General features: G+C 30.5%; 3 protein-coding genes across 3 annotated transcripts in view; 2 read left to right on the top strand and 1 right to left on the bottom strand.

Moving 5' to 3' along the window:
* The window catches only part of LOC130451359 (suppressor of lurcher protein 1), a 218,854-nt gene extending 210,558 nt beyond the window's left edge, over positions 1–8,296 (top strand). The window contains exons 10-14 of the mRNA XM_056790332.1: positions 736–922; positions 2,002–2,192; positions 4,919–5,126; positions 5,432–5,685; positions 7,911–8,296. Coding sequence (XP_056646310.1) covers positions 736–922; positions 2,002–2,192; positions 4,919–5,126; positions 5,432–5,685; positions 7,911–7,966 — 896 coding nt within the window. The 3' untranslated portion in view covers positions 7,967–8,296. The remainder of the gene's footprint in view (positions 1–735; positions 923–2,001; positions 2,193–4,918; positions 5,127–5,431; positions 5,686–7,910) is intronic.
* A 2,551-nt stretch (positions 8,297–10,847) lies between these two features.
* On the top strand, positions 10,848–11,371 carry LOC130450812 (cyclin-dependent kinases regulatory subunit-like). Its single transcript, XM_056789450.1, has one exon. The coding sequence runs from the start codon at positions 11,011–11,013 to the stop codon at positions 11,254–11,256; it is 246 nt and encodes an 81-aa protein (XP_056645428.1). The 5' UTR covers positions 10,848–11,010; the 3' UTR covers positions 11,257–11,371.
* A 2,532-nt stretch (positions 11,372–13,903) lies between these two features.
* Positions 13,904–15,438, bottom strand: LOC130450811 (cyclin-dependent kinases regulatory subunit-like). The gene is made up of 2 exons (XM_056789448.1): positions 14,931–15,438; positions 13,904–14,376 (listed from the first exon to the last, which is right to left on the bottom strand). The coding sequence occupies exon 1, from the start codon at positions 15,330–15,332 to the stop codon at positions 15,057–15,059; it is 276 nt and encodes a 91-aa protein (XP_056645426.1). The 5' UTR covers positions 15,333–15,438; the 3' UTR covers positions 13,904–14,376; positions 14,931–15,056.
* Positions 15,439–19,895: the final 4,457 nt, after the last annotated feature.

Here is a 19,895-nt window from a genome sequence, read left to right as displayed (position 1 = left end):
TATAATTATCAACTTAGACTCATCAAGATCTATATTCAAATGAGTTGATATCATTAACTTTCTTCGATTTCTAAAGCATTAGATTTGCTAACTGCTTCAAGTAAATTATTACTTGACTTATATCAAACTATTTTAAATTTGTAAAGTATTTTTGCTATAAAACTTACATATTGATGAAAACTTGTCACTTTTTGAATAGTATACCCAATTTACTTTTTCAAACTTTCTGGAGGACCCCTTAGTACAACCAATTTTTCTCGCATCAGTTTGTAAAACAGAGATTTTCATAGAACGAATTTAAAGCTAATTATAAGCAATAAAAACGGATTTCAAATGACTATTGGCTAATTATAATCGTCTGCTAGGAATATCACGTCGAATACTATTGAAGTACCAAATACTAATGTGTAGCTTTGAACTCCAAATTACCCAGCTTCAAAGAGGTACATTTGGCAACAGAACCCTATAGAGCCCTACCGTAATAACATTGCTCGATTATAATTGAACCTATTCATCTATTTGTTAGATTAATAATACTTGTAGTGCTTCTAAAAATATGTCTGATACTTTATCGCCTATTGTATTCATAATAATATCCCTTTAGAGACCGTTATCTTCGTAGGGATATGATAATCCTGGTTGATATTTGGCAGACAAAGCACCATTCCGCTGGTCCACAAGGACTACATTCATAATAAATTATATCATAATCAATACAACCATGTTTTGTTCCAGGATCAAATTGTGATGTAAATATAAGTAGCGATACGAGTAGAAATGGAACAATTATTAGTCCGTCTTATCCTTCACCATATCCCGCTAAAACAACTTGCTCCTACGAATTTCAAGGACGAGGTAAAGAAAGAGTGCAAATCGTCTTCCACGATTTTAGTCTATATCTTCCTAATGGCAACGCAAAAAAGTAAGTTCAATGGATTTCTACAAACGACATTTTATACAAAAAGACAGTAGACAGACATCGTTTGTTGAAATATGAGTAAAGCCGATTAACAGAGTAAACAAAAAACATTCAATCACCACTGCAATGATAGAAACAATTAACCATTAGAATTTTGTAGTTTGCCAGATGAACTTGAATACGAATAACTATCATTTGCTCTATCATACCACCCCCCGTTTCATCTACCTTGGTCAAAATGAAAAATATATAATTTCTAAACTGCTTTCATAAAATCAAATGTTATTAGATTATTGAATTTTGTTTTATTTGAATATTTGGTATTTAAACTTTCATATTAAACATATTGAAACGTCTATTGTTTCAGTAACAGAATTTTACTAATAGGAATAAGAAATGCTCCAATAGCATATATCTACCAAAAACCACTTGGAACATATGAAGATTGTTTTGTCTATATTTAAGTTTGATGATAGAAGATGATACTGCCATATATGTTACTTATATTGCAAGCAGAAGATTCTAAAGAGATACGTTGTAAACAACTACATGTTTGCGATTGAATATCCTTTGAATTCTTTGCCGCATTTTGTTCAATCTTTCATCAAGTGAAAAGTGATAAAAATACTCAACAAAACTGTTGAGAAACATTTCCATGAAACATCCCCACATCTAAAAGTACAGTATCAATCTTACAATTGAACGTTTAAATGCAAGAGACGAAATTTTGCTGCAACTCAATAACCCCCATTATTTGTCTTTATTTCGATAAATATTAATATATAATAATTCAATTTCAATCGCTTGTAAACGCTAATAGTGACTGATATTTATTTCATTATCATTCATGGGAATGATAAGAATGTAAATTGAACAGAATTATATTAAAATAACTCACTACAAGTAGCGTTCGCATTCGAAAAAACATATTCAAGTTTGTATCGAATTTCCTGATTTAAACCTGAATTTTAAGAGAAAATATCCATAAATTGCAAATTAAGATGACGTATGAATTTTCATTTTTGAATTTTTCCAGAATTTTAGAAATCATTTCAGTTTTAACAATGTTCATTTTGTTATAGTTGTGATAATTCAGACTCACTTACCGTCTTTATACATATTGACGGACGAATAGAAAAAATTGACAAATTCTGTGGTACAACTTTACCAAAACCAGTGATGTCGAACGGACCCCGACTGAAACTGGAATTTCAAAGTTTCTACACATCTAGGTACTCAAGAGGATTCAAATCTACGTATGCCTTTATAGAAAGTAAGTTAAATTTTAGTTCATAAGAACTTTATACATCAATAAGTCTCGAGATACCAATAATAAATACAAGGGCTGATCTATTTGCTCCGCCTTTGACCTTACTTACAAAAAATATTGGCAAATATATCATTTTTATTTTTAAATATAGTTTTCTTGGCAAACGACTGAATTTTACGTTTACCACGCAAATGCTTTTGGAAAGAGCTGGGGACAAATCTGGAGAATACAGCGAATGATCCACTTATTTTGGAACTAAATTTGCATACTAAGCAGCTTCAATTTTAGTTCGTTATTGCAGGTAATCTACTAAATTATGCTCTTAGTATCCCAAAATACGGTTAGCATACGACCTTCCTTATCTTATTTTATTCGGTGGTGCTAAACTCGATATTTTCACTCCTTACTTTGTTTTTTGGTAATGAATTCTTGTCTCATCGATTGTTTTCAAGATGCAAGAAATTTTTTTTCTTGTCTATAGTGCATTAAAAGACGACTTTTCGAATTTGTTTGTGTGCATCTGTTAACGTCTGTGGTACCAATCGTGCAAACAATTTTAATGTTCATTTCGACAGTATTATGTACCATGTATTATGGTAACATGGAATTTTCGTGTGTGGTAGCGGTTATTGGTGGTTCAACTGCATGATAGTGGCTCGGGCTTCTACTGTAGGTGGGCTTCAACAAGTTTATATTTCTAAGTAAGTCTATATGTGATAGGTTGCAATGTAACGTGATGATCAATAATTGTTTTAGCTCATAAATGGGTCAGGGGTGAAGCAAAGGGATCAGCCTAGATATGTGCGTTTAGCAAACTTTCCACTAATATGGTGAAGAATTAAAACTACTTATAGATACTTACGGAACAAATAATTTGATTTGATACTGAATAAACATATCTTCTAAATGAGGAAGTAAACAAAACAATTTAGCTGTTTTTTACAAATGTTACTGTTAATTTCAAGCAGATAAAATTACCTGCCTTATATCAATTACCAATATACGCATATTTTTATTTGTTTATTAATCACTTCTTATTTCATACAAATCTCTATAATATCTACTAGTGATATACAAGTAGTACTTGTTCTTGAAAAACTGAAAGCTGGTCCCCGAATTTATTTACAACGTCAAATATTTATACAAAAAAACATGAAAGCTCAAAAACACAATTTTTTGCTATTTACAATTTTCCAAAGGTTATGAAACGTTCTTTTTTTTCACCGAGATATCGGTAATTAAATTTCACCGCTGAAGAAATTTATTCGCTATGTCTTACGTTGCCGAATTTTTAGTTGATCTTTTAGGATATACAATAAACATGTTTGTAATAATGAAAATTATCCCATAGCTTTAAAATGGAAGTGTTTCGTGCTGTTCTTGACATTATAAGTTCAATGCTTATTTTAAAAACTTTATTTAAAAACTACTGAAATAAATAGTTACTAAACTAACTAAAAAAAGTAAATATATCTTGGAAGTTTGTGAGCTTGAGGAAGGTGGTTTTAACTTTATATTTCTACTAGACGATCCCAAACTCCCAGTATAAAATATCATCAGAGCATCAAATAAAAATAAACATGTTTATGGAGAGAAATTCAAGAGTAAGGCCAGTACTTCTGAAATTATTAAATAACAGAATATTAATAGTAACATTATTACGCTTATTAAATACACGGATTCATTGTATGAGCGCTCGGCTTTTGTTTCCACTACAATCGTAACTAAGAGGAACTACGTTCAGTATAACGATATTTCAGAAACCTTGTTGTATCTGAAAAATCTAATTCGTGACTGTCTCGGTAGTATCCACTTTACCATGTCTCTAACGTCAAATCTATTGAGGTCATCCTCAACAAATTAAATATTCCAACTTTATTCTTCTTATACAGCTTATCAACTTGGAGTCTACATCCTTCATTTATGAGAAATAGAAAGGGATGGAGAGGTACGATAATCGCCAGAGGTCTGATCATAACTAACTAACTGTTTATCTAGCCAAAGGATCCCATTTTCCCCAAAACTGCTGTGACATAAGCCAGTATTTCACTATGACCTTCAGTTAGTCAAGAATAACAGCACTTCTATCCTTCTGTAAGCAGTCGAGGCTGTTTGCTTAGGCTATACATTATTTGTCGATACACGTGACTGAATGATTTTTATAAGCTCAAGGGCATTTGAATACCTCTCATAGTTATCTTTCCTGAACTTAGCAATGCAAATCTCATTTTAATTAAACTATCCGAGCAACATAGTGTGGACTCTAACCTACAATATCTACATTATTTCCTCTGTCAAGATGTCTATTCAGTCTTGATCGTTTTCCCGTCTACTTATCAATTCTGCTATGAATTTCGGTTGTACTTTTGTACATTTTTTAATGGGAGATTACTTGTTTTAACAATGCCGCCGAAGGGTTGTGGTTCATCAAATGGTGCTAATACAACTTATTTAGCCATTTCATTTACCTCTTCGTTGCTCTTATAACCCTCGTCCCCTGGTATCTTAGCCACCATGATCATTACAGCAGTAGTCTGTCTTTTCTTTACGATCTTGGTAAATTCGGATTCAAAGTAACGTTTCAACCAAATTTCGCATTAGACATGTTGTTAAACAATTGAAATTGTATTTACCATACTTATTGACATCAGGAACATTGAAGTCCAGATACTCAGTAAGAATTTGGCCCAATGTTCAATCATCATTTTACATTTAATTTTTTTTCACAGACTTTGGTGTTAAAACTGGTACCCAATTGTCTACTTACCCATGTGCCTTTGAATTTAATAGTAACGAATCGAAAGAAGGATATTTTCATAGCCCAAACTATCCTGGCTTATATCCAAGGGATACCGAATGTCATTACTTTTTTAATGGAAATATGTCTGAACGTGTGCAATTACATTTTAGCTACTTTGATGTTGAGGGAGTTTTACCGTAAGTACATTTCTAAAATATATAAGAAATTACAATGTTTTTTCCCATTTTCAAAATGCCAAATATTTTTCACATCTACCTATTATAATTATTCCCATGCTGATCTGAACATATATTTTTACAAGTTTATAAGGTTTTTCCCTTCATTAGATGATTTCTTTTGGCAAAATCCACATTTTTGCTTCATTTTAACCTCAGCTCCTTCTATGAAAGTAGTAGTCGAAGACGTGGTGGAACAAAATAGTATTGACAATTAAAAAAAAAGTTGCTGTTTTTTGTCATTCATATCAATTTATTTTTTATAGTTGTGAAGCAGTATCCGCCAGCGACTACGTAGAATTTTCAAATTTCTTGACGAGAGATAGGAAATTTTCTAGGTACTGTGGCCAACTAAAAGAATTTGATGTAGAATCAGACCAAAAATTCTTCAGAGTAACTTTTCGATCAAATGATAGGTTGGACGGAACGGGATTCAACGCCACTTATCGTTTTGTTGTCGGAAAAAAAAATCCCGAGAAGAAAACAAATGCCAACACGAATTCAAGTACTTGGAATAAAGGTTTGTACCTATATTTATGAATGAATTAAAGGGTTAGCTGACATAATACATAGATCCCAAAAGATGCTCCCAATTTATCCCTTAGTACGAATATTACTAAACCAGTTTCAAATTTAACAACTGATTTCATCGTCCTGGAACTTAACTCGGCTTTACAAATTACAATATCCAGACAATATTCACTAACGATCTGCTTCTCTGCATTTAAAAGCTAAATTGATACAAGAACTGGAGTTTGATGACCTGACTCAGTAAATAGTTCATTGAATTGTTTATTGAACATGAATAAATGGATGGCCATCCCTTAAAAATCATTTTACATTTTCAAAAATCAAGCTGTTTTCTTTCTTAATTTTTATATTATTCAATTACCACCATACACTTAGAAGCTATAAAAAAAGATATGGAGAATTTCAAGAGCACACATTGTGCTCTATAAGTTATTTCAACTCAATGAGCTCGCTCTTGAAAGGTAAAGCTGTTCTGAAACGCACGATTCATGGGACTTGGTCAAGCTTGGAGTAACGCAACTGCTGACAGGATTCAATCCTCCAGTGGAAATCCCATACTCACTGATTAAGAAACATCTCGAGTTAGGAGAAAGAAAAAATCAAGAATCGTGGCTTCAATCATATGGTAACAGACAGAAACCTTCATAGGTGGGATGAACCACTAAGACTGGAGAGCGGAAATGTTTTTGTTGTAAGCTGATAGTCTGGAAGCCAGACGAAAAAGCTGGAAGTAAAATACGTTGAAAATTTTTTTGTGGTTCCAGGTCCCTAAGTCACTCTGTCAGCCTTGAGCATTTTGATAAATTCAAGATGGCGCCCAAAAATGTCTGCAAAGAATATAAAAATTAAATTTTTCAAAAATATGGGCATGTAGCACATTGATTTTAGAGTTTTTAAGCCTTCTGAATTTAAATTTTTAGTTAAAAATAGCGCCCGCGCTGCACGACGACATGATTTTAATAAAAAGATAATAATTATAACAAGTGCGATACGTCTTTTTATAGGTTTTTGGGGTGGAGATTACAATTTTGATTTATCCTCAAAGGTTAAACCAAGATGGCGTCAACTTTGAGGGTTAAAAATATTTTTTTAGGAAGATTCAGTGATATGATATGTCCTTTTATAGGTTTTTTGGGGTAAAGATTACAATTACAATGTCAAAATATGATTTTTGAATAAATCCTAGAAATATTTACAAGACTGCTTCTTGTGCACCGAAAAATGTCGTGAAAAAGATCCTAAAAACCCAAGCCGATTTAACGAATTTTATATTGTACAAACATTGGACATAAATCAAAACATTCTGAAAGCCTGTGAAAAACGCCAAGACAAATGGGCAGAAGAAGTGAGATCTGGGATCGTTCAAGCGCCAAGTGACCTCTATGCAGTAGATGCAAGATACCATTCAAATTGTTTAAAAAAATTTATAAAAATCAAACTACTTTTCAAGATAATGAAGATATTCCTTTTCAAAAGCTAACTGAGACTATGTCTCAGAACATTTTTCAATCTTGGAATAGTACTAGTTCACATAATTTGTATGTTTTGTACGGAGGAGAGTTAAGCAGAAAATCCCTTCTGAATAAGCTCGAATAATATTTATGGAGAGCAGATACTTATTTTGTCATCGCCTGGTATTGCCAGTCTAATTTTATTTAGAAAGCAATGTTCTGTTTTAGTACCTATTTTGATCTGAAATTCGAGATTCTTATTCATAAAAACATATAAATCGATGTACGACTCGTTATTATTGAAAGTAGACGAACTAAAAACCACCAAAAAACTTTCGCCGTGCTTCACTTCCAGGTTAAGCCAAAAATCCCAGTTTGGCATCCAGACAGTAGAGAATCAGAGGAAGAAACTATGGAATACAGCCTATGGAATTGTCAAGCTCTTATTAATAAAGAAGAAAAATTCTGAGATTTGATCTAATGGAAGTCAGCGACACCCAATTCTGGAGAGTCTCCGAAAGCTAACGCGAAGAAACCAAGAGGACTACAATGGGATTAGCTTGCGCAGTTCGAACCGATAGGCCTTCCTATTCTTAATAATAATAATAATAACAGATTAAAAATTTGCTTAATATTTTATTTAGAACAAATAGTACTTTTCACTATCTGCTATAGAATTATTCGGATTAGAATAAAAATATTTATATTATAATTTTGATATTTCACTTATTCCAAAATGTTCTATACCTAGTTGATTTTTTAGGTGTGTGGTTCTGGATCCTATCAAGCATGTTTCTATCGACTAAGATCACAACATAATCACCTACTACAGTAAAACAGGGAACATTCAAGCAATATTTTTTTCGTAAATTGAACAATTAAATTTCCATTGAATTCACCTGCGAAATATATAAGACTGTAAATATGAATATTTTATGTTATGTTTGTCTGTTCAAATTTGTAAATACCGTAATATAGTATTTCATATAAAACTTTTTTATTGGTCCTTATTTCTTTCACGTGAATTAACAGCTTACCAATATTTGGACCTTCTTTGTATGGCAGTGCTGCTAGACCTAATTGCGGATTTCTTAATCTAAATAATAGAAAAACTTGGCCCACTATATGGTTCCAACAACCACATTATGGTTATTGTATTCGAAGGTTTCTGGATAACCAGTTTGAAAGAATGTAGATTACAAGACGAGGATCAATGGAGGAACCTAGGTCACCTGATCTCACTCCCCTGGATGATTTTTTTTGTTGTAACATTAAAAAACTCCAAATTAACCGACCATACAATTTTGAAAACCTGATGGAACGAATTAGACATGAAATAACTCATTACTCATACTACATTCTACAAATTATAAAAAACTCTATTATAGGCCAATATAATTCAACAAAATTCTTTCGTAAGTACATAATTTGCAACAAAGAATGCTTCAAATGAAACCTACAATGAACCAGTACAACCTTCTTGAAGTACGTCTTTGAATGTCGAAAATGTTTTGGATAAAGTCTACAACACGCCAGCACAAGATTTATGCACTCAAGAAATCTTAAAAGTCAAGGCTCAGTTACAAAGTGCTATTATTACGAAAGATAATGGTGAGGTTGCAAAAAGTGCACATCTTTCTGTTTAAAAGTAGTATTTTTGGCTGCCACTTCGTTTTGGACTTGAGTTCAAGTCAATTCTATAGTGTTCAATTCACAATGATATGGTGGCAGCCTAAGTACAATTTTATCATTTTCTGTTTCATTTCATCAGTAACACATGAATTAAACTTATCTTTATGCTGTTTTATAATATAAATTCAGATTGAACCATATTCATATCAAAATGTATATTCTTGAATTGTAACCATTATTGCTTATATATTTTCAATGAAGATGTTGAAATCTTTCTACTCTATGGCTGTGGTAAGATGCATTATCCTTTACAATTACAGCACCGAGTGTTTTTTACTTTCAATTATTAGCAATGCATAACAAATCATATTCAGATCCCGCATGAAGGATTATTAAATGTTTGTCTTATCCAGATGGATTTTTCAAACCTGTACACAATCCTTTAAAAAAAGCATCTCTTTTATCTCAAATAGATGTATATATCCATGTTTTGGAATTTTTTTATTTATACACAGTAGATCTCTTCATTATTCTCAAATTATTATGACATTTTCTTCTTCTTTTTTTAACTATCATCTAACACATTAGCTAACTACTTTAGGCTAATGTCATTAAACATTATTCCTTAAGAGTGTGACCTTCATTTAGCCAGGTTTAATTAAAGTAATTAGATAATTTCTAGTACTATTTTCGATGAGTTACCCACGTTTTTACAATTTGAAACATAATGGCGTTCACCTTCGTCTCTAATCCATCATTTGAGTATGTCAAAAGTGCTGTGTATGAAGGGTAGAGGTCTACCCTCCATAGTGTTGTGTGAAGCCGACTGCAATTTTACCAATCAGGAATCTACAGAATTGCCAATAGTGTTTGTTCAATTACCACTCTAATTAGTTCATCAAACTTTAAATTTCATTATTTTTTTTGATTAAATGATAATACAATTTATATTAGACCTAAAATAATGATGAAGCGGCACCGAGATTGTCAATAATATCAGTCTCAGTAAGAACTACCAATAAACATCTGTATTTCGAATTAACTATACCTGTCACTTAAAAACACAATGCAGAAATCAATTGTAATAAATACATTTAATAATATATACTTTTCAATAGAGCTATAGTAATGGCATTTCTATTCTACGGGAAGTTTTCTAAAAAGGCGAAATGTTCTCAATACACTTACTCATCTCTCATGTATTTTTATAACTTCCCCTATTTCTGCAATAATAAATTAGGCTGTTCCCATTTGATAAAACACCATTATTATTCATAACAATTCATTACATATAGAAGTAATAACAATTATTATTAGGTTAAAACTATGTTAACACATTTTGGCACCATCTCTCGATTAGAAGGCCGACCTAGCGGCCACAGAGTGGGATAATTTAGCGCCCGTGAAATGAATCCACCCCGCTGTCCTCGTTTCCAGATCTCTATGTATGACCGTGACCACATCGGTTATATTTCAAACCCCTTCTTTTAAAAAAAGAAAGATTCGATTAATAATTTTTAGGTAGAATAAGGGAAATTTTTTTATAGGAGGAAGGTTTGTTGGAGTTGGCCCTGATATAGGAGCTGCACCTCTGCAAGGCTGGAGTTGTGGTGATTGCATTGAGGTTGTGCTTCTAGCTGGAAAGGAGGAAAAACGGACGACCAATGGCCAGAAGAAGACGAAAAAAGGGCTTTAATCAAAGTAATATCGGTTCTTCTCGGTTTAGGGATATATTTTGTGTTTTTTTTTGTTTTTTGAAAACCAGCAGCACCGACGACTAGCCCTCTTTTTGTCGTTGACCCTTATTTATAAGACTTTTCGCAAACTATGATCAATTAGATCACCTATCAGCTGATTGTGTATGCAAACGAGATTTTATCAGACTTTAAGAACGTTGTTTGTTTTCATAGACCTTAATTCAGTTAAGTAATAAATAGATTTTAGATGTTTTAGTAATTATTATTCAATTTTAAATGTGATATTTCCGCTCAAAACAGAAAGCGATGTTCGGAGATTTAAATTTCGTTATGAGTTAAAATCAGCAATCAGCTGATAAGTGATCTATTTGATTCAAGGTCCGAAAAACCCTTAAGTGTCAATTATCATGGTCAAAAGGTTGTTATTGAATAAGTATTAAATCAAAATCTTGGAAATATATATATATATATATATATATATCTATGTAGAATACAAGAGTTTTCTGCTCAACATATGTGACAAATGAAAGAAAAATGCCCGCAGAGAACATTCAATATTCTGAAAAGTATGCTGACGAAAAGTATGAATATAGGCATGTAATTCTGCCTCCAGATTTAGCAAAATTAGTGCCTCGACCACATTTGATGACAGAAACCGAATGGAGAAATTTAGGAGTTCAACAAAGTCCTAATTGGGTTCATTATATGTTACATACTCCAGAGCCACATGTCTTATTGTTTCGACGACCTCTAATTACCAATACTTATCGTGAATTTTGAAAAATTGTTATTTATTAATAATTGAATTATTATGTAATTGAGAAAATTGATTGATACTTTAAATGTATACCTCATTTGACTATTCTCTTTAAATATATTTCCTAGTCCAGTTAAAGTGGTGTATTTCTCTAAGTGACTAATTACAGTTTCAATTATGGTGATAATTAAAAGTTCGTATTATGAATGATGATAATATGAATGTTAAGTAAGAACTAACTATATATTAATTTTAATGTGATTTAAAAATATTTCTTGTGGTGTGCTTATATTTTTCATTTTAAGGATATTTTAGTTATATAAAATATAATATACTGTTAACTTGGTTTCCATAATAATACAAAACCTTTTTGATTCGAACTAGGCCATTTTATTTGAAGTTCCAGCATTGCAAATACTCAAAGTAATCAATTTTCCTTCTGGGAAAGTGGACATTACAATGCATAACTGTTTGACTAAATAGTACTAACTTTGAAACTGAAATATTGAGAAATTTGTTGCTCATTGTTGTTATAATATTAAAAAATACATGAATAAAAAAATCAACAGCTCTGGAACTAAGAGAAATTTGAAACAATTAGAAGCACTTTGATTACCTATATCAGAAAATATTAAAGAGCGAGGGTATGTCCAAGGTTTTTGAAGTGATATCAAAGCCTGAATAGAAAAAATTATTTTGTATGAAACTTTGAACAATAAATATCTGTACTCAAATTAATTGAAAATACCAAATATTATGAAAACTATTTTCGAATGATTATTTTAATTAAGTTTTGAAGACACCAATATCATTGGTTTCATAATTTCACAAAAGATGAAATTTCTAAATTAATTTTTTTCAAAATAATCAAAAATTTTAAATAAATATTATTGCACTAAATTTTTTCCTTTTTAACAGCTTTTCTCAATAGTTAAAATTATGATATTGTAACTCAAATATATGATTAAACTTCATAATATTAACAGTTAAATCCTAATTTTCTATAAATAGTTCTTTATACTTTGAGGACAAACATATATACGCAAAATTAGTCTTAGATAAGGAAAAAGGCATATACCTTAGACTAAGTTGATAATGAAATTAAAATATACATTCGTCAACAACGATTTCAATGCATTCAGAATTTATGATGAAATTATCAATTATTCGTACGCTCTCAAAACATCAGCTAGTGATTGAAATTGGATTTTCATTCAAAACTACTAGAGTATTTTCTTCTATCTTCAATTTTTGCGTTCCTTCTATTATGTTGAAGAAGTAATTAAAACTCTCCTATAATTTGATGTTTACTATATCTCTCTACGTGTTCAAAGGAATAAACTAAGTTAAAATAATATTTGATATCTAATATCAAGCAATAAAACTTTTCAATAAACCACAAATGCAACTTATCTGATGGAATAAATGAAGAGGAAAAGTTTAAATCTTGTTAGCTCGTAGTATCGAAAATATTCAAAAATTACATTGAGGTACTCAAAAAGGAAAACAACTATCATTATAATACAAATTAAGCTAACACAATAATAGTACTTCAAGACATTAATGAGGTTTAAAATTAAAAATAATGAATATAGAAAACTTCTTCTTCTGCAACTTTATTCTTGTCTCTTCAGAGACTTCCATCCACGTTATTTCAAAAAACTTCTTACTTTTTTATTATTCATTTTGTTTGTTTTCTCCGGATAGTTTGTAATTATAAGTAAATGAGAATGTGTAGGAATAAAATAACTCAGATTTGAAAAAAAATCTAAATCATAGCAGTATCTTTTATATTTTCTGCAAAATTAATATAGGATGAGTAAAAAAATATTTACTTTCATTATGTAGGCCAAAATTCCATTACATGTTCGTTTTACAGCATTGCAATATGTAAAAGAAAAAATGTGCTGGCAAACGTACTCGTACGCAAGCCATTGAAAGTAAAGAAGATGATTTTGTATGTCATATTATTACAGTAGTAATTTACCTCATGACAGGATTTTTTTTTATCAACAAGAATTAGAAATTTACAATGAGAAGAATTAACCAAGGAGGCTCCGATACTGAAAACGAAAAAAGGAAAAGTCGCGAGTCGGTATTCATAAATTTTCTTATATTTGGGTCATTTGTAGCGGTGATAAGAACAAGTGAGTAAATTTTAGTTGACTGAAGCCTTGTGTTTTCAATTTATTTTATAAGATTTCACTACATATGGTATTCTATAAAACTTTGAATCTTTATGTATATATGCTTCTTACTGGCTATATTTTATAATGTACTTTTAAAATTCAACTTTCAAAAGTAGTTACTAAGGGCAGTGTTATTGACACATTCTATATTGTATTCACATCTAATTAAAAAATCTTTGTATTAATTGAAAATGATATGTTTGTACTTTCTTTGTTGCATTCAAATTACAAGATGAATTAATTTATTTCATTTTTCAAATAATTAGTTCTGTTATTCTTTCAATTCAATGTTTAAAATTTATTATTTTTGTGTTACCGTTTATCATAATATTTTTCTTTTTTAGTGCCACTGGTCATCCAACTGTATAAGAATGTGTATCAATAGTTCAATATGTAGCATTATGGACTCTATTGTGATAACTTTCATATAATTTACACAATTTTGGTCATATATTAGAATTATTTAAATTTCAATAAAAAGTCACAAAATACATTTTTTTTATTTAATCAAACAGTAAGATATGTTTAGATTCTACAAACTATGCAGTGGAATAATTAATTTATTTTAGTGAGACTAGAAATAAAATTAATTTTCACATTTATTCACCAGAGTTGTAGTTCTTGAACAAATGAAAAAGTATCCGTGGTCTACTTTTTTGCAGGTCTTTATTAACTTGTGAATGTTAGTCACTCAGCTCTTTTTTACATCTAAGTATCCTCTTAAAAACCAACTCCTCTATTCCTACAAAGATCCTTTATGATGCAAGTGATTAATACCTCATTTCCAACTTCCAATAAGTCTTTTCGAATTCTTATGACACCAAATTATTCTCTATGTGAAGTTTAACATGAATTTATGGAAATCTGGTAAAGCCTCAGATTTATCACATCCAGTATGGACATTATATCATCTTGTTATAACAATTTTTGCAAGTATTCAACTTAATTTTGAAGCTAAAAAATATATCAAAAAATTAGGTTTAAATGAGGATTTTTTCATGCTCTCCTGATGTTACCACCAAGTTTTAATAATGATAATTTGAGTTTCAGACCTGTTGTAAATGCTCAAAAAACATTCATAAATTACAATTCCTAACTTCAATCCATCTAATTATTGAATTACCTGCTTTTTTAGCATATGCAAAATAGAGAATGTTAACTCTTACTGTTTTCTACATTATTTGAAATGTTTGTAATGAATTAATTTTGAACAATAGATTTGTTGGTTCTTTTTATTCTTTTCACAGGATAGAACTTGGCTGACACCACTTAATGACTAATTTCTAAAAATTACAAAAATTCTGTTGTATTGTTCAATATGAAAGTTGTTTCCCACTTTTTTATTTAGACATTTTTTTTCTCTTTTACCTATACTAAAAGCCATCTTACAACATGGAAATTTGAAGATAAACAGTACTTTAAAATGTGACGTTCAAAAATATTATTCATCAGACCACCTGTAAATTATGTTTAAACTACCTCAAAATTATTATGTAATTTTTCTATACCTTTGCCAATAAAATGTAACCAAAAATATGGGTTATATATTTCTACATATTTATCCACAAATTTGTAATAACTGGAGAAGTCAATGTTCACATTTAGTCAATAAATATAACCCACAATAGTATTTTTCAAAACTCATTCGAATTATTGGTTTTCAATGGTCGTCGAAACAGTAAGATGTGTGGTTCTGGAGTATGCTTCATATAATGAACCCAATTTGAACTTTGCTGAACCCCTAAATTTCTCCATTCAGTTTCAGTCATCATTTGTGGTCGAGGCACTAATTTTGCTAAATGTGGAGGCAGAATTACATGCCTATATTCATACTTTTCGTCGGTATATCTTTGGGAGTATTTAATGGTTTTTGCGGGCAATTTTCTCTCATTATCACATATTTTGAACATTTTAATATTTTCCACGGAATATAGCAGTATATTGATATTGATTATCTGTGTATTATAATTATGAAATTTGTTTTCACATCAGCAACATAACCTTATGAGAACTTACGATAAGTGACAGTTTGTCATTTAAGCCATATATTTAAGATCATGATAGCAAGTAAACCGTTAACGGACTGATCATAAGTTCGAAGTTATATCACAAAATAGAACATGAAGTAATACGTTTTACAGCCCAAAAAATTGTAAACTTCGCCTATTAAATGCTCATTTCTGTACCCGTGCACCAGAGGCTGATTCGCTCGCCAGACTAGAATCAGCAAAACCACCAAGGGGCCAGAGCCCTTTCTTGGTTGGAATGAGAGAAGCAAAATGGTCCTTCTGCCTCTCATACCAACCAACTGCACCATTAAGCAGGAGCGAAATTCGACTGGTCACTGAACGTGTTCATCTTGGACCACGATCCTACATGTAAGACTATGTCTAAGACGCCCTCTCTAATCGCAATGCAGCTAGTACATGGAGGAAGAAATTTAAAACCACGTCATCGGTGAGTGTCCAGCACTCACATGTGCGATATTCGAACTATTGGTCAATCCTTACAGATTAGCCTCATGGCGTTAAAAAGGTGGAGACAAAGCTAAATTTTCAAAAGATGCCTTTGGTAGTTTTAAGTGGGGTCAAGCAGAAGGCCTATGATAGGAAGTTTCTCCGACCGCCCACTAACCTAACAAGAAAAAATGAACTGCCTCTCAAATTAAATCCATCTACAACCAAATATGTGTAAAGTAAACATTCTCAAATATTTCTATTACTTGTCATTTTTAGTAGTGATAGCAGTTTTGGGACTTTTTCAGCCATCTCAATTTTGTGAAACCTAGTTCCAATATTCGTTCTGCTTACTGTGGTATAAAACATTGATATATTTATATCAATACCATATTAAGATTTGAAACTTCATTATCATTACGATTATAATCGATGCAACAGAAATGTTGTCGAATTCTTAGTAGACTAAAGACAGCGGATCAATTCCGAATTATGAGACAATATGGGGGGACGTGGGATAAAAAAATTGATTGTGATTGGAATATTGTTGGTTGAAAATATAAATTTAGGTATAAAACAAATCGCAATATTTCTCATAGGGAGGAAAAACACCGATATATTAGTTGGAAAGCAACTAACAATACTTTGTTTTGATATAAGAAATAGAATAGAAAAAAATTGGGACATGTTTCAAAAAATGGCAAGTCTAAAGAAAAGTCTCTCTCTCTAGAATCACAATACTATTGAATATATTCGCATGTTCAATTAAATTGATATGTTACTAGAGTAGAACAGTAGAATAAGATGGGTTACACTTCCAGTAAACATTATTGTCTAAAAATGTCCATCAGTCTGGGAAATAAATACTAAGTTAATAGCCAATGATTCATTATGTGTGATTATCCCGTTCGATGCATTTCATTGCTTGTGTTTGTGTGTAAAAAAAACAAATTTTCTTAATTTATTTGTTTCACTTCCCCCTACATATTCCGATCCACGAACGTTTATTTGGATTTCAGAATCGATTTAATAATATATTGTGTAGATAGTTGCTGTGTGGTTAAATTATGGAGGTTAAATGTATTCGTTCATTTTTAATTCGTAGAATAACGACTCAATTAGTAATTCTTTAGAAGTATAGGTGTAATACCAATATTCAACATTTTAATAAATTTTGTTTTATTGTGACGGTGAGAGAGTTATTGTTGTATACAAGTAGATGATTCAAGACTGATGATGAAGAGAATCGAGAGAATCAACATAACAGCTCTAAGAATACAGAGGACTTACTTTTTCTGTATTAAAATAATGAGAGCCACCGTCCAGTAGCATAAGCAGTTGATAAAATGGCAATGAAATATTGATGGTGCAGACCAATATTTGGAAATTCCAGTGTGTGAATGGTAATTATGTGGTGATTTATATTAATGTAGTAAGAGACTCGCTTGCATAATATATAAATATATACTGTTTATTGACATTAAAATAAATAATAAACACATAAATAACCACAGAAACTATTTGAATTATAATTTGTACATGGTGGGACATTTCATTAAATAAAAACTGAATAAATATTAAAAAGCAATCTTATTCATAAACTTATCTAAGTTAACTGTTTCATATAAGAAACGAAACAAAAGAATAATGTGAAGTAAAAAAGTTTTTTCATATAACATAAAATTAATATTGTATAAATATGGTATAACAATCAATGTACATTTCCAGTTTCTCATAGATCAAGAACTGTCAATTAATTCATATATCTTTTCTTAGTCTATTCTTTAAATAACTTTTTAGTGCAGTCCTGAATCTTTTTAGTGTATTTTCTTTCTTCATATCATCTGATAGGTTGTTATATAGTACAATCCCTAAGCACAAATAACTTCTCTGTCCCATGATCTTGCTCATAAAGGGTTAATTTATCTCTGTTTAACTATTGTCTTTAATTGATCTGTAAATAATATATTTGATAGATATCTAATACTTAGTATTCCATATGAGTTTTCCATAGGAAAGTAAGGTCTAACATTATTCCCAAACATTTAATTTCATTTGCTGGTTTTATTGTGAAAGAATTTTGTATTGTTGTTATATCAAATTATGGAAGAGCTGTCCCGAGGCTGCCGAATGGCAGGTTTTCTTTTCATTATACATGCTTTATTGGGGTTTACAATAAATAGTGCCAATGCAACTGAAACCTTTTATGTACTTTTTTACTTAGAGCTTCAATGTATTTCAACTCCTTTAAAGAGTGCACTATTTCTTTAAGGGTATTTCGTTTTCTGAAACTGAGTGATTATTTCTCTCTTCCTTGCTAATGTCTTTCAATAATACATAATAGAAGTGAATTTTGGTTGACATTAGTATTGGGACAATATATCACTATTTTTAATAAAAATTCTTTATATGTGTTAACAATCTTATAATATAATAAATCCCATTCATTTTCTGTCACAATCATTCCATTATTGAATTTATTTGATCTTTCTGTAATAGTTATTACTATTGATCCTTGGTTATATAATGAAGAAAAAATACAGTTATATATCTAACATCACTATATTATAAATTTATAGTTATATTCTATGTGTAGTGGCCTTATGAAAGAAAGACGAGTAGATATAAATAGTTGTGTGATCAATACTAATTTTTGAATCTGTTTTATTTGTTTAAAAGTTAAATATTTTGTTAATTCAATTTATATCAAGATTCGGCGAATTTATAAAAATGTATCTTATTTCATGTGTTTCTAACGATTCTCTTAAAATTATTAATCATTGCCTCTCGCAACCTGAGAGATCACATAAAACAATTTCCTTCGGGTGAATATAAACTAAACCTTAAAGGTAAATATTGGGATAAGAGTATTTTTCAAATTACTTTAGTGGTTCCTAATTTAAGCAGTAGTAGCTATAATAGTTTATTTCATGATCAACAACTATCATTCAGTATAGTGAAACGAAATATACCTTGTAAATGATAAAATTACTAATTAAGCGAGAATCCTATGGGATAATAATGATAAATTATTACTCACAGGCTTATCAACAGTTCTGTAGAAAGACCTGCCAAGTTATTGAAATAGTTACAACCGTCTCACACAGTATAGAAAAATAACTAGTTAAAAGATTAGAGTTATAAATCTGGGTGATGTATGATATACCAATAATTGGTTAATTTGAATAATAGTGAGATTTTATTTTAAAACAAATTTACAGACATGAACCACTAATACTTTTCACTAAGCACAAGTAAATGCATGAAACGGTAACTATTTAAGTATATGGTCAGTTAGTGTTCAGCAAATCCAGGTTTTTCTACAAAAATTTCAAAATTTCAATGTGTAGATGTATCTATCCCCTTAATCCATAGAATCATAATTCTGATCAGAATCATGAATCATATAATTAAAGAAATTAATAGTTATGTTGAATCATGGCCTTAAGTAAATATTTGTTTCTATAATAGAGGGTTACAAATTTATCTGAATTTTTTAGCAGTGAATGCTTTACTGACGTTATCTAGGAATAGTATTGGTATTTGCTACATCCAAGGCTTTGGTTGATGAATATGACTTATTGTTGCCCAAAATCAATTTATTATAAACAGTTTTCTTTGTAGCTGGAATGTGTTTGTTTATTTAATGAATTGTTTCAAGTACCTAAATATTAATGCAACCAGTTGATGATACTCTGTTGGTTTTCAGTGAACAATCAGTGTCAACGATAAAGTTTCACCATTTTATGATAGTGATAATACAGCAAATTACTACAGGGATATCAATTCTTTTTTTATTTTTTTGAACTGTTATATTTTCATTTACATTCTGTATTCTCTAATGTCATCAACAAGTGTAAACTCCCTTTGATAATCTTCCAGATTATTGAAATACATATTTACATAGTTTCCTTGTTGAACACATTTTTCTAATCAAACTGCAACCTTCTGGCCTGATGTAATGAAAGGTCATTATGACACTGTCGTTGACCTGTAAAATATAAGAGAGCAATTTCT

Source organism: Diorhabda sublineata, chromosome X (genome assembly GCF_026230105.1).
Source record: "Diorhabda sublineata isolate icDioSubl1.1 chromosome X, icDioSubl1.1, whole genome shotgun sequence".
NCBI lineage: Eukaryota > Metazoa > Arthropoda > Insecta > Coleoptera > Chrysomelidae > Diorhabda > Diorhabda sublineata.
The sequence above is the reverse complement of the archived record's forward strand: the minus strand, read 5'-3'. Positions and strand labels throughout refer to the sequence as shown.

Excerpts from the sequence above, each read along its gene's own strand:
- LOC130450812 (XM_056789450.1), top strand. The coding sequence starts at position 11,011 with ATGCCCGCAGAGAACATTCAATATTCTGAAAAGTATGCTGACGAAAAG.
- LOC130450811 (XM_056789448.1), bottom strand. The coding sequence starts at position 15,332 with ATGTTCAAAATATGTGATAATGAGAGAAAATTGCCCGCAAAAACCATT.